Source organism: Phalaenopsis equestris, unplaced genomic scaffold, assembly GCF_001263595.1.
Source record: "Phalaenopsis equestris unplaced genomic scaffold, ASM126359v1 Scaffold000134, whole genome shotgun sequence".
Lineage (NCBI taxonomy): Eukaryota > Viridiplantae > Streptophyta > Magnoliopsida > Asparagales > Orchidaceae > Phalaenopsis > Phalaenopsis equestris.
Genome location: NW_018164576.1, coordinates 2442181 through 2457377, shown reverse-complemented (window position 1 = coordinate 2457377; position 15197 = coordinate 2442181). Strand labels below are relative to the sequence as shown.

General features: G+C 34.3%; 2 protein-coding genes across 2 annotated transcripts in view; both read left to right on the top strand.

Moving 5' to 3' along the window:
• Nucleotides 1–799, top strand: part of LOC110021477 (ubiquitin carboxyl-terminal hydrolase 14) — a 61048-nt gene extending 60249 nt beyond the window's left edge. The window contains 1 exon segment of the mRNA XM_020719983.1: nucleotides 233–799. Coding sequence (XP_020575642.1) covers nucleotides 233–411 — 179 coding nt within the window. The 3' untranslated portion in view covers nucleotides 412–799.
• Nucleotides 800–5186: 4387 nt separating this feature from the next.
• Nucleotides 5187–11800, top strand: LOC110021478 (cryptochrome-1). The gene is made up of 4 exons (XM_020719984.1): nucleotides 5187–5759; nucleotides 7962–8180; nucleotides 8555–9261; nucleotides 10607–11800. Exons 1-4 carry the CDS (start codon nucleotides 5414–5416, stop codon nucleotides 11393–11395), a joined length of 2061 nt encoding a protein of 686 aa, XP_020575643.1. The 5' UTR covers nucleotides 5187–5413; the 3' UTR covers nucleotides 11396–11800.
• Nucleotides 11801–15197: the final 3397 nt, after the last annotated feature.

Genomic DNA, 15197 nt, shown 5'->3' with positions numbered 1-15197 from the left:
ATATATATATATATATATATATATATATATGCATGCTTAGAAAAATGTTATTGGAACTGATTGATTATGATACGCATTTATGAGGTTGGTTTGTTCTCATTGTCACTGTTTACTATTACACCAGCTTTAGATTTTCTAGCTTGGTTTTAACTGATTGATAATTGTTGTTTACCATCCCATGATGGATGATTTATTCCATTTATTAATAAAAAAAATTAATGATTCCCTGCAGGGTATAAACTGTTGGCATTCATCAGCCACATTGGCACATCAACTCATTGTGGTCACTATGTGGCTCATGTCCGTAAGGATGGAAGATGGGTCATTTTCAATGACAGTAAAGTTGGCGCATCTGCTAATCCACCCATAGACATGGGCTACCTCTACTTCTTCGAGAGATTCGATGGCTAAACCCTACTTCAGATTGTTCCATGGAAAAGGAAAAAACAAGCTTCGATGATGCCCCATCCCCCCATTCAATTCGATTCAATTCGGTTTGGCCATTCATGCCACTAAAAAAATTGGTCCAAAGAGTCATCAGAACGTTAGCTCATTTTGAAGTCTCTGCCCCCCCAGCCAAAATTATCAAAATGGAGAAAGGCTGCTTCACCTGCAAGGTTTTTCTGCAGTGGTGGAAAACTTTTTTTTTTTTGGGGTAGTTGGGTTTGAACTAATTCTGAGTGCAATTTTCTTTTGATAATCTGAAAAAAATGAATTCCTTTGAGTTGAAACACGGGCAAGACATTCATTAGAGATATGCTATTTTCACTCAATTAAAACTTGAAATATTTTTACTTCATTTTTTTAGGAGAATGAAAAAAAAAAAGATTTTAGACTGTTATATTTGCGATTTTTATTTTTATTTTTTTAATTTTTATGGATAGCATGTGATAGAAATACCTGTTAATATAATGCATTGATTAGGTGGGTGTGGGAATTTGGGAAGCATTGTTAATGGCCTTGAGAAGCTACATCAACTTTAACATATAATGTCCAGATTTATATAGAGGCGTAGATGAATTTTTCACATTTGGCTTTAAGTTTTCATTAAATTACGAAACCCCATAGTTTTATTGGCACATAACATATCAGATGCCATTCTGATTAAATTGTCAAACCATGAGCTCATAATGTTGAATTTGGAGGGGACCATTTTGCATTTTTCAGGCATTTCTAATGGAATCTTTCTCCATTATGGGGTACATATTTTATTTGAAAGAATTTGCAGAGAGAGAGAGATAGCGAGTGGCTGCAGGCGAGTGGCATGGCCTTTTCAGTGCAGGACCATGTAATAATCTAATGCTCTTAGCCACTTGTAGAACCAAGGAATAATATGAGTTGTAGAACCTTGAAAGCTAAACAAGATAAGATCTGTTTCACGTGCTCCTGCTTTCATCTATTTTTTTTTTTTTTTTTTTTTGGTTGAATCTTAGTTTATTATATACTTTACTTTTTTACTTTAATTATCATTAGAAAAAATAAAAAATATATATATTGGATGAGAAACTTATTTGTAACTCTCTGGGTTGTAACATCTTTGTCTATGGCATGCCTATTTTAATAGAAGTGGGAATCCTTTTATTTATTTTATTCCTCTTCATCTTCCTGTCACAGATTGCGATAGCCTTCATCCTTCGTACTTTACTCTTTTAAAAAAATATATATCGATGCAGTTGTTTTCTACTCTGTGTATTTGTATGTCTAACACCTAAACTTTAATATTTGTCTTTATAACACACAAATTTTTAACATCACATTGAAAATATTGTATTTAGAATGTCAAATGCACTTTTTTTCATAGCACCAACATTTTACTTCTAGGTGTTTGATATGTAAATCCATGGGAGTTGCGTGGTGCTTATGTAAATTCGTGTACTTACATATCTAATAATGGAAACTTGATTTTTACATTTATACCACCCTAAACTTTTGATGCATCGGGAAGCTGTCATATTTGTAAAAATTGAAGTTCTGGTGTTAGATATGTAAATACATAGAAATTGAGCTGATCATGAGCTCAAAACTGCCGTATAACACCAGTGTTATGGTGAGTTGGAGAAGGGTTATTATGTGAAACTTTAGGGCTTTGGTTCTTTTTTATTTTGCTTTCTTATACCCTATTTAATGATATTTTAACTTTACCGTTTTATGATGTAGATTTTAATTAATGCTATCAATCAAAACCTATAAAAAATTGCTGTGGATCAGGCAACATAAGGTCCCATGCCCTTAATATCATGTCTTTATTTTGAATTAATTTATTTTAATATTATTTTTTGTAATATATGTTTTGATATAAATATAATATCAGTATGGTCCTTCTTATCTTACGCATAACATGAAAATTAAAAAGAAATCAGCATATAAAGACTTGGACTTAATTGTTTTAATGTACATCATACAATATTTTGCATATATTTTGCATTATTGTTTTTTTTGCTTTTACCCAATATAATAGATTTATATCATCATGATCTTTTTCATGTACATCATCCATGCAATATATCATTATAACAAAAGATGACATATATAAAACATTATCACATAAGGTATATACTTTCAATGGATGAGTCACCACTCATTATCAAAAGCGATATAGATAATAGTAGTCATGTTATGAATAGTTGGATTTCTATCATCATGTAAAATCATCATTTGATGTTCATGATTACTGTTGTGAGATATGTATTTCCTGGCATAGAAATGAAACACAAAGAACACAAGCAAACACAGATCATTTACGTAGTTCGATCCACCTGGATCTACGTCCACGGAAGGGAATCAATCAAATAGTTAACTAAGGCAAAAGAAATGGAGAATACATAGCTTATACATAGAGATGAGCCCTCATCTTCCTTCTATGGTCTCCCTCTCAAGCGACACTTTGATACAAGGCCTTAAGATGCTATCCTCCGTTGTGGTAGCTTAAGATCTCTTCTCTTGCTCTCCTAAGCCTCACACCCTCTCTATTTATAGAAGCAAGAGAGTGGTAGGTGCGAAGTAGGTGAGTGGTAGGTGAGATGGGGTAGGTGAGCGGTACCACATTACAAAAGTACTCTTTTACCTTAGTTTAATAATTGGGGATCAAAATAGCAATTACATTCACTAAGCATCATGATATCCAAATACATACAAACTAATCAGTTGGTGATATGCATTATTCATTTCTTAATTTGTAATTTTTCTTATTCACTGTATTAATGAGAGAAGCACCTATCATATCATTCTACTATTAATGGAAGCCTATCAATTGCCCTGTTATTAGGATTTTTTTGCATCAACCAAACAATGTGTGATTATTTTCATAGCCTACCTACTTATATATGTGCACATTTTCTTATACATTCATGATATATTTATTGGTGAGATATCTCATGCACATCATATAGAAACATCATGTAATCACAAGCATGTAAGGCACGTGGATGTATGTAAGAAAATGTATTATTATAATCATGTCAATCATGCAATATCTTATATATGACTTGGATCAATCCTTGAATAAATCATGCCATTTGCGTCTATGTAAAGTATGCAAGATATAGAATATTGCATTAGGTATGCGGTGCACATGTAGATCGTTGTCTCTGTGGAATCTACGTGACCACACATCACACGTGTTAAGATTGACAAAAGTGTGGATGATCTTATTGAAGAGATAATAGAAGTTAGTACGAGCTTGACACATAAATGTGGGGAAAAAAAACCGTAACAAAGGTGAGAGGCCTATCAAATCCACATGATAGTCCTATAATGATCATTGTCTTCATAAGAGATACGATCCATCATGTTAATCCTTAATTAGAGTAGAATATCAAAAAATAATAATAATCCAAGTTGACTATTCTTAAAAGCTATAATGATGAGTACAATGTTTTTTTATCCTACAAAGAAACTACTCTTAAACAAGACATTAAAAATCTTTTTTATAACATCATGGGGAGTATAAAAAATGACAAAATTTGGTAAGTCCACTAATGCTATGGTAAATTATGTGTTAGTTTGGTAGAACAAGAATGGTGCGTTGAGCTTGCAATATTTTGAAGTTGTGGAGGCCGTCCATAGGTGCCCTCAAATTGACCTAATTTAGCTTGTTCTTAATTTTATGGTACACAAATTTTATCATAATATAATGACACCATTTATTGGATAGTTTCTTAATTTATGAGATTTTTGATACTCTGTCATATGAAGATACTCCTGGATAAAATTAATCTAGCGATGAAAATTGAATAACTCTAATCAAGTAATGATAGTTTGATGATGATAATCAGACATAACAATTAGGTGACGATGAATGGATTACGACAGCTTTGTGGCAACGATGATATAATGATGCTTAAGTTATGGTGATCGAGCGACATTAGTCTGACAATAATGTTAGGTAACAATATTTATTATTAAATGTCAGATTGAGCCTTAGAGATTTTCTAATCTCCAAGCTCTGTCAATACTCAATTCTCATCTCCCTCAAGTGAAAAATAGAGTCTTATTGATAGTTACAAGGACGACATTTTAGTAATTATAGCCATAATCTAAAATACTATATTGGATGGCTTATGTTGTTTGTTAGTTCATTTTTACAAGTTTTAGATAATAAATAAATCTTTGATAATATCAATAGCAATTAAAATAAAAATGTACGATAGATGCATGTTAAAACTAGAAAGAATAACATAAAATAATATGAATCAAGTGACAAGTTGGTGTTAATTTAATATAATTTAAAAAAAAAAATAGGTGATTTATATATTTACAACTACTACTAGAAAATATATTATAGAAAAAAAATAGTATTAAATGACTAAAAAAATATTAGTACTAAGCTAGTAAGTTATTCAAAATTTATATAGGAAAAGAAATTTAAATACTAATATAGTACTCAATAGAAATTAAAATAATAATAATAATTTATCAAATAAATGTTACATAATTAAAACAACTCCAAAGACAATGTAAATAAATTGTGAGACAATGATAGAATTGTAATGTTAAAATAATAAAAAATATATATATAAACTGTAAAAAAAAAAGGAATTAAATTCTGAAATATGCTCAAATTACTGAGAAATGACCAGGTTTTGCCCAATTCCCATCATAAAGCACTAAAGCCGATGGGGATTGGTGAGAAAATAAAAAAGATAAATAAAAAATAAATAAATAAAAATAAATAAAAAGAAAGTTCAAAGCGAATAATCAACTAGCCCATCCTCAAATCTTCTGGCAGCTGTCCCTTCTCAAATCCCCAAGCTTCCTCAAGGCAGAACCGACGCCATTTTCCTCCCACCTAATAATTTCATTTTCCCCTCATTTTCTAAAAATCTGATCTTTTTTCATCTCCACCGATCTTTGCTCCCAATCCGCTCCTCAAAATTTGACCTTTTTTAACTTTGTGTCTCCCACTTCTCAAGTCATGCCTCCTGGAAGCAGCTCTAATGGCGGAAACACAAGAAGCGACAACATTAGCATAGTGTGGTTCAGAAGAGACCTCAGAGTGGAAGACAACCCAGCTCTTGCAGCAGGTGTTAGGGCTGGATATGTGGTTTCTGTTTTCATTTGGGCTCCTGAAGAAGAAGGTCACTACTTTCCTGGTAGAGTTTCCAGGTGGTGGTTGAGCCAGAGTTTGAAGCATCTTGATTCTTCCCTTAAAAGCCTTGGGGCTACTCTTATCACAAAGAGGTCTTTTGATACTGCTTCAACTCTTGTCGATGTGGTGAATTCTACAGGCGCTACAAACCTTTTCTTTAATCATCTTTATGGTCAGTTTCTGTTTCTCTCCTTGGAGAAATAAATTTACTCATAAATAGCTGACAATTTCTTTTTTTTTAATTAGTGCTCTCTATTTTATGATGCCGTACAGTACTGACTGTTGCCGATTGGCTGAATTTCTTTCTTTCTTTGGTTTTTGGCTCTGTTGATTCTGAATCTGTTTTTTAATGCGCTGCTTTCAGCAGTTGTTTTGGATCCTTATGTTTTGGTTGTAAAGGTTTTTGTTTTGAGTTTAATTTGGGATTATACCGTTTTCCCTTCTTTGCAGACTGTGTTTTTGTCCCCCTTGGGATTTTTAATTATTAATTAACTTGAATATTCGTTTTTTTCCTGTTCATGGACTTAGAGCCAACAAAGGAATTTCTTCTGATTTACTGCTTAAAATCTGGATTGATCCTCTCAAGTATTTGAATGAATAGATAACTATTTCTAATATTAGGTGCTTGATAAGCTTTATCTTTTGTTTTTTTTTTTTTTTCTTTTTTAAATTAGCCTCCTTTTTTTAACTCATAACACTTTCGGCCAAAGTTTAATGTATTTCTACCCATGTTTTATCACTATGCTGTTTATATGTACTATACTTTTCCATTTTTTATGCTGTTCTCTTGTTGTGGAGCATAGATCTTATTTGTTGGATTCAATGTTGTTTGAGTAATGAGGCCGTTATTTTACTAATAGATGAATTGAGCCCAAAGAGTGAAGGGAGAGTGAAGCTAGGTCTTAGTGAGTATCTTAGTGAATTGATCTACAAATGGCCCGATCAAATCACTTTAAGCAAAGTTTAACAATTCAAATAAAGAGAGATTCTAAATAGAAATTGAAAAAGATTTTGTCATATTTTGATGTGATAGAGTTTTGATGTTAAACTTGTCTGTTTTTGTCAAATGATGCCATGTTTATAGACGTGAATCAATGTGTACATTACAAAATGGATGAGATGGTGGTTCGGTGGTTGGACATTTTCTCTCACACCGAAATGTCACTTGATCGAAGCTCACCAACAAAAAAAAAAAAATTTATACGTTACAAAATTGGATACATAGAAAAATTAAATGGAATATGTATAGATTGAAGTCAGTGTGATTGGTTGTGTGGTGAGTGAGTTTTGCTCATAGATGACTGCTAGGTACGAACTTGAGATTATTTTTGTTAGAATTGAGGGCAATAACCTTCCCAACTTCTAACTAGAATCTCTAATATGCCAATGAGTACTCCAGTTAACAGTTGAGTCTTTTTGGTGAGTTGGATTGCTCATTACTGAGGGTTGGTTGAGATTGATTCATCTTCTGGTTGATTTGATGAGATTTGATTCTTGGCGGTTTCAAGTTTAATGCTTTTGAGTTGTCGGTTATTTAAGAGTTAGATAGTGACAACTTTCAGACTACTTTGCATTTCAAATCGCCACCACAGTTCTGTTTGGAGAATTACTTTTGTGCTGCTTTCTAAAAATATTTGTGGTGAGAAGTTGTTTTTTATAATCAAATTTCTTAAAATTTGGTAGCCGTAAAGAAAGTCATTTGTTGAATTTTTGAAAATAATAAATATTTATAATTCACACCACAACTTCTTAAGAAGTTGATTTCCTTACCATAGACAACATTACAAGCATCTTTACAAAAAATTGCAGCCTTCCAAACTGGAGTCTATGGACTATCAGTGATTTGTTAAGCCCAATTCTAGGCAACTTGTTGAGATTGGTTCAGGTTATCAATAATGAATTAATTAATCCGATCTAATTGAATATTTTTGTACATTATTTTTTTGTCCAAAAACTTGTATTATTCTTTAAACATGAACACTTTCGATGGTCAATCCTTTGTTATGCACCACTTCATCCATCATTTGCTAGTGAAGCGACATGAGATTGTTGCTCATGGAAAAAGGTGACGTTTTAAAAGTAAAAGCAAAATGATGTTTTTTTTTTCTCGGGAAAGGTGAATCCAAAGGGCAATATGAATGATTTGAATCTGCAAACTCACGATGAGAAACTACACTTTCAACTACTCTGTCACATATAAGTGTGCATCCAATGATGCGTTAGTCTAAACCAAAGGAAAAAAAAAATCAAGACTCGAAAGATTATCATTCTTATTTTTCTTTGTTAGCTACATAAAGATAGCATAAGCACCTTTAGATTAGTCAGTTATGATATGTTGCTATTGCTATGCCCTCAATTTTGTTCTCTCTCGCAGATCCTTTATCTCTTGTTAGGGATCACCGCATCAAGGAGCTTCTGTCATCTCGCGGCGTCACAGTTTGTTCTTTCAATGCAGATTTGCTCTACGAGCCATGGCAGGTTGCAGACGAAAATGGTTCCCCATTTTCAACTTTTGAAGCTTTCTGGAATAAGTGCCTCAGCATGCCTTACGATCCTGCAGCTCCACTCTTACCACCAAAAAAAATTACATCAGGTAGATTATTCTTATATATCTTTGTTAGTTGTTTTTTGAATGTCTAATGATCATGCTATACTTTTGATTAGTTAATAAAACAATTTAGGGAAATTTACATGCTTAACACACAATTCTTATGCATTTACACATCTCACTCAACCACCTAAATTTCAATTTTTACCTACAAATCACCCAACCTATGTTGAAAACATAGGAATCTGACTGTCTGTAGAAAGAAGGTGAAGTTTGACGGTTGATCTGTTAAGACATAGGAATTGGGTGGTAGATATGGGAAGGTCCCATTTTTATTGTTTTGAAAGCTTGCAACTTCAAATTCGTTTGCTGTCTGTAACACAGAGCATCTAAAACTGACTGAGAGCTCTTCTCTTCAGGTGATGTGTCAAGGTGTCCTTCAGATCCTCTCGTTTTCGAGGACGAATCCGAGCAGGGGAGCAACGCCCTTCTTGCTCGAGCTTGGTCTCCGGGATGGCAGAATGCCAATAAGGCTCTAAATGCTTTCATCAATGGCCCGCTTATCCACTACTCGGCGAACAGAAAGAAGGCCGATGGTGCGACCACCTCTCTCCTTTCGCCTCATCTCCATTTCGGCGAGCTCAGCGTTCGCAAAGTCTTCCACCATCTCCAGATCAAACTGCTCGTATGGACTAACGAGGAAAACGAATCCGGCAAAGAGAGCGTGAACTTGTTTCTCAAGTCAATCGGGCTTCGAGAATACTCGAGGTACCTGAGTTTCAATCATCCGTTCAGCCATGAAAGGCCGCTTTTATCGCACCTCAAGTTCTTCCCTTGGGTTGTTGATGAAAGATACTTCAAGGCATGGAGACAGGGAAGAACTGGTTATCCTCTTGTTGATGCGGGGATGAGGGAGCTTTGGGCGACGGGATGGCTGCACGATCGAATTCGTGTGGTTGTGTCGAGCTTTTTTGTGAAGGTTCTGCAACTTCCATGGAGGTGGGGGATGAAGTACTTTTGGGATACGCTTCTGGATGCTGATCTTGAATGTGATACTTTGGGTTGGCAGTATATATCTGGTACTCTTCCTGATGGTCGAGAATTCGATCGCATTGATAACCCACAGGTATAACAATTTTGGAATATTTACATGGCATACCATTGAAATCTTTTGTAATTGCAACTCTAACATTTAAACTTCAACTTTTACATATATGCTCCCCTATTTATGCATGAAAAGGTCTGTTTTACAATTCAAAATTCACAATTGTGGTACTTTTGATGTGATGTGAAAGATTTAGGTGGAAGGTCTACTATGTAATATTATGCTATTAATTGAAGTTAGCTGTTTGATTCGGTAACATCTTTTAATGATAATTTTATAAATGATAATGAAGTTATATGTTGATGACATGTAGATTTCAGCTAAATTAATGTATGGTTGTTTGGTTCACTGTTTTCTTTAAATAATAATTTATGATTTATAGTTTTGAATAATAATTTGTGATTGAAGTTTAAGTCTTTTTATGTGTAAAATATTATCGTCTGAATAACATTTTTTTCTGGTTAACATTGCAATTTGGATATTGTTATCAATATTTTAGTCTACTTAAGAGGTTAAGATGAAGATCATACCAAATTGATGTCATGGTTACCATTGATAATTTTAAATAGGGACATTTACATGCATATCACACAATTCTTATGTATTTACGTATCTCACACCAAAACTTTCATATTTACACACAAAACACACAAAACACTCAAATCTCACTCAAATCTTGAATATCACGTCAAAAATAACACTACTATCACTTTTCAAAGGTGAAATACACATTTGCATGCCTAGGTTTGAAGCACCCAAGTTCTGTGTATGTAAGTATGAAAGTTTAAGAGTGAGATATATAAATACATAAAAATTGGGTGTTACGTATGTAAATTTCCCTTTTAAAATAATATTATAATGTTTTACTAAAATAACATTGAATCATATGATTACATTTGATAAACAGCATTATTATGTAAATGATGATGTTATGCACACAACATTACCATCTAGATAATATTTAACCAAAATACTTCTATATTTTTTTGTCTGTGAGTTTGTTATATGGATTTAAGTGCTGGGCATTTAAAAAGTCATTAATTGCTAAGTTGAACATGACATAAATGAGGCTGTTAAGATAGATGTGTTAAAAATTAGAATTTGTAAATTAAGAGGGATGGTTGGACTAGCACCCTATTAAACATATGTTAGACTTAATTTTGACATTTACATTGAAAGATTCAAAATGCATCCATTGGATCACACAGTTCCTTTGTATTTACATATCTAACACCAAAAGTTTGATATTTACATTTATAACACTTAGGTGTCTTCAACCTATGCATGAAAAAGTAGTATTTCACTTTTAAAAAGTTCATAGTAAAATTTTCTTTACAAATTTTTCTCCGACTGATCATATCTGCAGATTGAGGGCTACAAATTTGACCCCAATGGAGAATATGTCCGCCGCTGGCTTCCCGAACTCATCAGGCTCCCAACTGAATGGATACACCATCCATGGGATGCACCCGAACCCGTTCTCCAGGCCGCCGGCATCGAGCTCGGTTCCAACTATCCTCTTCCCATAGTAGAACTTTCTGCCGCCAAAGAAAGATTACAAGAGGCTCTTACCGAGATGTGGCAGAACGAAACCGCTTCGAGTGCTGCAATGGAGAACGAAACCGAAGAGGGCCTCGGCGATTCCTCCGACCTCCCTGCCTTTTACTATCCTCAAGAAATACATATGGAAGTGGATCCCGAGCCTCATCGAGCTAATAATCTCCAGAGCACGACAAGGAGGTACTCTGATCAATTGGTGCCAAGCATAACTTCATCATTAATTAGGGCCGAAGAGGATGCAGTTTCAGTGGATATAAGCAGCGCTAGGGAAGATAGCAGAGCCGAAGTGCCGACGAATGTGAATTTCGACGACCAAACACATGGAGCTAATGGTCAAGATGGCACTCCAAACACGAGGAATAATACTACTTTGGAGTTTGATCCTGCGAGGTTGCAGAACAGAGTGGAGTTTTCTGAGGACTCATCCAGCAGTTACACAGAAAGAGACGGAGGATTGGTTCCCGTATGGTCACCGTCGAACCTACCGGAGCATCTTGTCGATGAAGAAATGAGTGTCGGAACTAGTGCTTACTTACAAAGGCATCCCCGGACGCATCAGTTGTTGAACTGGAGGCAGATTTCACCATCAGTGTGAGTTTCATAAAATTTTGCTTTGTTTTCTGGTTGATTGTGTTTCATTCATGGAGAAGATGACTATTATGGGATTTGCATCTTAATCATGAGGAGTCATGAAGCCCAGTTATTAGTCTTCTATCTTTTGAATGGGAAAATATCACTAGACTCCACACAAATAAATTTAGAAGCTATGACATTTAGGTCTCTAATTAATGTAAGGTAGTTTAGATTGTCATAAGTTGGTTCTTATGATGGTGGTTATACAAAATGGTACTGTCTCATTAGCTATATTTATATGCTAAGGAATATGGCTTATAATGATATTATGTTGGCAGATATTTGCCAGCTAGTCCTATAATGTTCATAATGTAAGCTTACCTTTGTGTACCATATTTGTGTCATGGCTTTCTATTGCTTGATATTCTATTTCGTGCTATTGATCAATGAATTGTCATTTTTTTGTTTTGAAAGAATCAAAATAGTTTTGTTTTATTTGATTTGAATGAAATATGTACCCTATGAGGCTATTTGTGCATCGAGAGTATCACGGACAATTTATATGAAATATGGTAAGCATGTGGTTAATAGGGCTATAAAAAAAGTTTTTTGTTTGCAAATTGCTTGTGTTTGGTTTGTTAAATAGCCCGTTTTTGAATCGTTTGTTATGTAAACAAGCTGAACATATGCAGCTATTTGTTTGATCGTGTTTGGCTTGTTTTAGCTCAAAATGAAGAGATTATATATATTATAATAATATATTATATGTGTACTTATTTCTAAAGTTAAATCATAATAATTTGTGTGTTCATGTGGTTATGTGCTTTCAACTACACAGAAGTTTTGTAGGTTTGAATTCTATACTCTATATCTATTTTTTTAATCAATTAAAACTAGTCAATTTTGAGCTGATCACGAAGAAGAATATATAATTTAAGACGACCACAAACACATTGTCTCTTAACCTTTTTTTGGGAGGTCATATTAGCTTCAAACTTTTGAATTACCCAAATTTGTCCATTAATTTATCAAATTTTATATAAATTAGTCCCACTTTTATAATTAATTGCATTTCATACTTAATGCATATAGATATCAATTCGATCCTGCATTAGCTCGATTATATTCATTTATCTCAATCAAAGGTCAATTCGACGCCAATTCGGCTCTTTCGTAGTCCTATTGATATAATTTTCTACTTTTCCTTATCTTCAGGGTATATTTGTAAATAATTTTTAATGTTGAGGTGCAGCTTTGCTGTTAAAATGCAAATTGCATGTGGCAGGAGAATGCTATTGGTTAAGACTTTGTTAGATTATATGTATGGAAGTGAAAATGTGAACAATACATCCCTTTTGTTCTTAAATCACTTTGCAGAAAGTAAGATGTTGTAGAATCTAGTGTTGATGGCTGCTGTATTGATAGATTATTCTGCCAGTGTTGTGCTGTTTATAAATTTCAGTTTTGTGAGGTGTTTATGTGCAAATCTCACTAATTTCATTTTCTATTTCAATTTTTTCATTGATCATTAATTTCTTCGAAGATTTATATATATACCACTTAAAGCCACTTTACAACTGCATAAACAGGTGCGTTTCGCTTTATAAAGTTAAAATAATAGTACTATTGATATTATTTTAAAGATTTGGGTGGTATAATTGTAAAAATTAAAATTGAGGTGTCAGATGTGTAAATACTAGGTGTTAGATGTGTAAAATGTGTAAATACCTAGGATTTAGGTGGTATGTATGTAAATGCCCCTAATTGCTTTATTGATTTGGGTGGTATAAATGTAAAAATTATTTTGGATTCATTTGAGCCTTAAGTAAAATATTTTCTGAAATTTAGAAAATCTATGAACATAACGCCATTTGTCCTACACATATTTTTAACAAAAAAAAGTTTATAGTAGAAGCAAACTTAGATTTTATAATATAAAATTTATCGCATTAAGCTTAAAGTTAATGTTGGGGAAAATGATGACGAACCTGGTCAAGATTCTATTGCTTCAGTTTGTCATCGTGGGTTATCTTGTTTTCTAATCTAATTAGCCAGGCGGCGCAGTCGCCCTAACCTGACCAAAGGATTCTTCCGGCAGCCATGGGTTTGTGTCGTCTAAAAGACCCTTATAAACTTGGGATAGATATTTGTCCAAGAAGGCGAATCTTAGTTGACTTCGGCTGACAAAGAGCTTCGTGCCAAAAAAGAATATGCGGACAATAGTGATTTTAATTTAATGGTTTCATTTGGCGACAAAACAGACAACATTTTGTTTGATCGTAACTGTTACTTTTTGTAGAGTTGTAATTAAGCCAAATTAGTAAGAGAGAAGACTTGGATCACGCCCACCTTACCAGCGTCATATTATATGGAGTGTGAATATAATGATATAGTCAATATGAAATTTGTTCTAGGCAAACTGAAATCAATCACAAATTTATCATTCTTGCCAAACTTTTGTGGAAGATTGATAGAGTTTCTTTAAGCTTTATGTGATTAGAGTTCTACTTGGAAGTTTCAATTTATTAGTTTGAATATTTGATTTAAAAATTGACTCATCTAATTGAGGTTTGCAATTAACACGATTATCATGAGGGTTTAGTGTTTCAAAATTTTTGTATGCTTTGTGATGTTATTTGAATATTATTAATGTATACGCCACAATTGTCAGCGCGACTCTCATAGCATTTGAACGGCCCAGAAGATGACCAAATAACCAAAGCGTCCTACCACTCTACGGCCAATTGTGTGTCAAGAATCGATCAACACACTATGGTGAGAGATTAGAACGACAGATCATGCCGACAGTTTTGACCGACCGGGGTGTAGGCGCAAATTCTTGATCGCGGCTAATCGGTAGACCAGCCTTTACCCCGACAAACAAGATTGACACTCAACTGGGCACCTCGGCCGACCAATCGATAGTGCAGTCGCCACTCAGTCGGACGAATCCAAGCAAGTTGACTAACCAAATTACTTTCATATTAAGCTTCAAATTGTAATACCCATATAGTATGAAATCCATACGATTAATTAGAACATCAATTGTATTATGAACAATTTTTATAAATGCTCATTTCTTTCTGTAATTATACAAAATATATCCCTATAAATAGTAGAAAAAAATATGAACGAATTGGTGTGTCTACACAAGTGAATAGACAATGGGAAGAACGAATGCAATTTTCTGTCCAGCCACACACAGGAGGGGGGGGGGGGGGGGGGAGGGGGGGAAAGAAACAAAAGAGTGTGATACCCCCGCCCAAGCTAAGAATCCATCGTCTGGATTCTTGTAAAGGGAGGACCAAACCGATTGACCACGTAGCGTAGTTCAAATCATCTGTCGATCTGCTTCAGATCGACGACCTTATAATGCGTTGTCTTTTCTTAACCACTCTGATGGAGTCGGCTCTTCAGTGGTTCAACGATCTGTCAAACGAAAGCATACCAAGTTATAATGAGTTTAAGAGACTCTTCGTTTAACACTTTTTAAACTTGCAGAGGTAGAAGACGGACTTGAACACCCTGCTCGATCTCTAGCAGGGAGAAAATGAGAGCCTGTGAGCTTATGTCAACCACTTCTAGAACGAGATGCTCGAAGTTAGAAATCTGAAACCTAATATAGTTAGAATGACCTTAAAATTAGGAGTCTGAAGAGAGCGGTCCTAAACCTATTTAAACATGATACATTTGCAGAAGTATTGGAGATGGAAAACGAGCCCATACTTGCTAATGAATATCTCAGAGACTCTTTGAAGGGTAAGTTGGAGTCATCCGACCATCCATTCAAGAAGCAGAAGAAACAGGCGGCAAGGGGAGGGGGG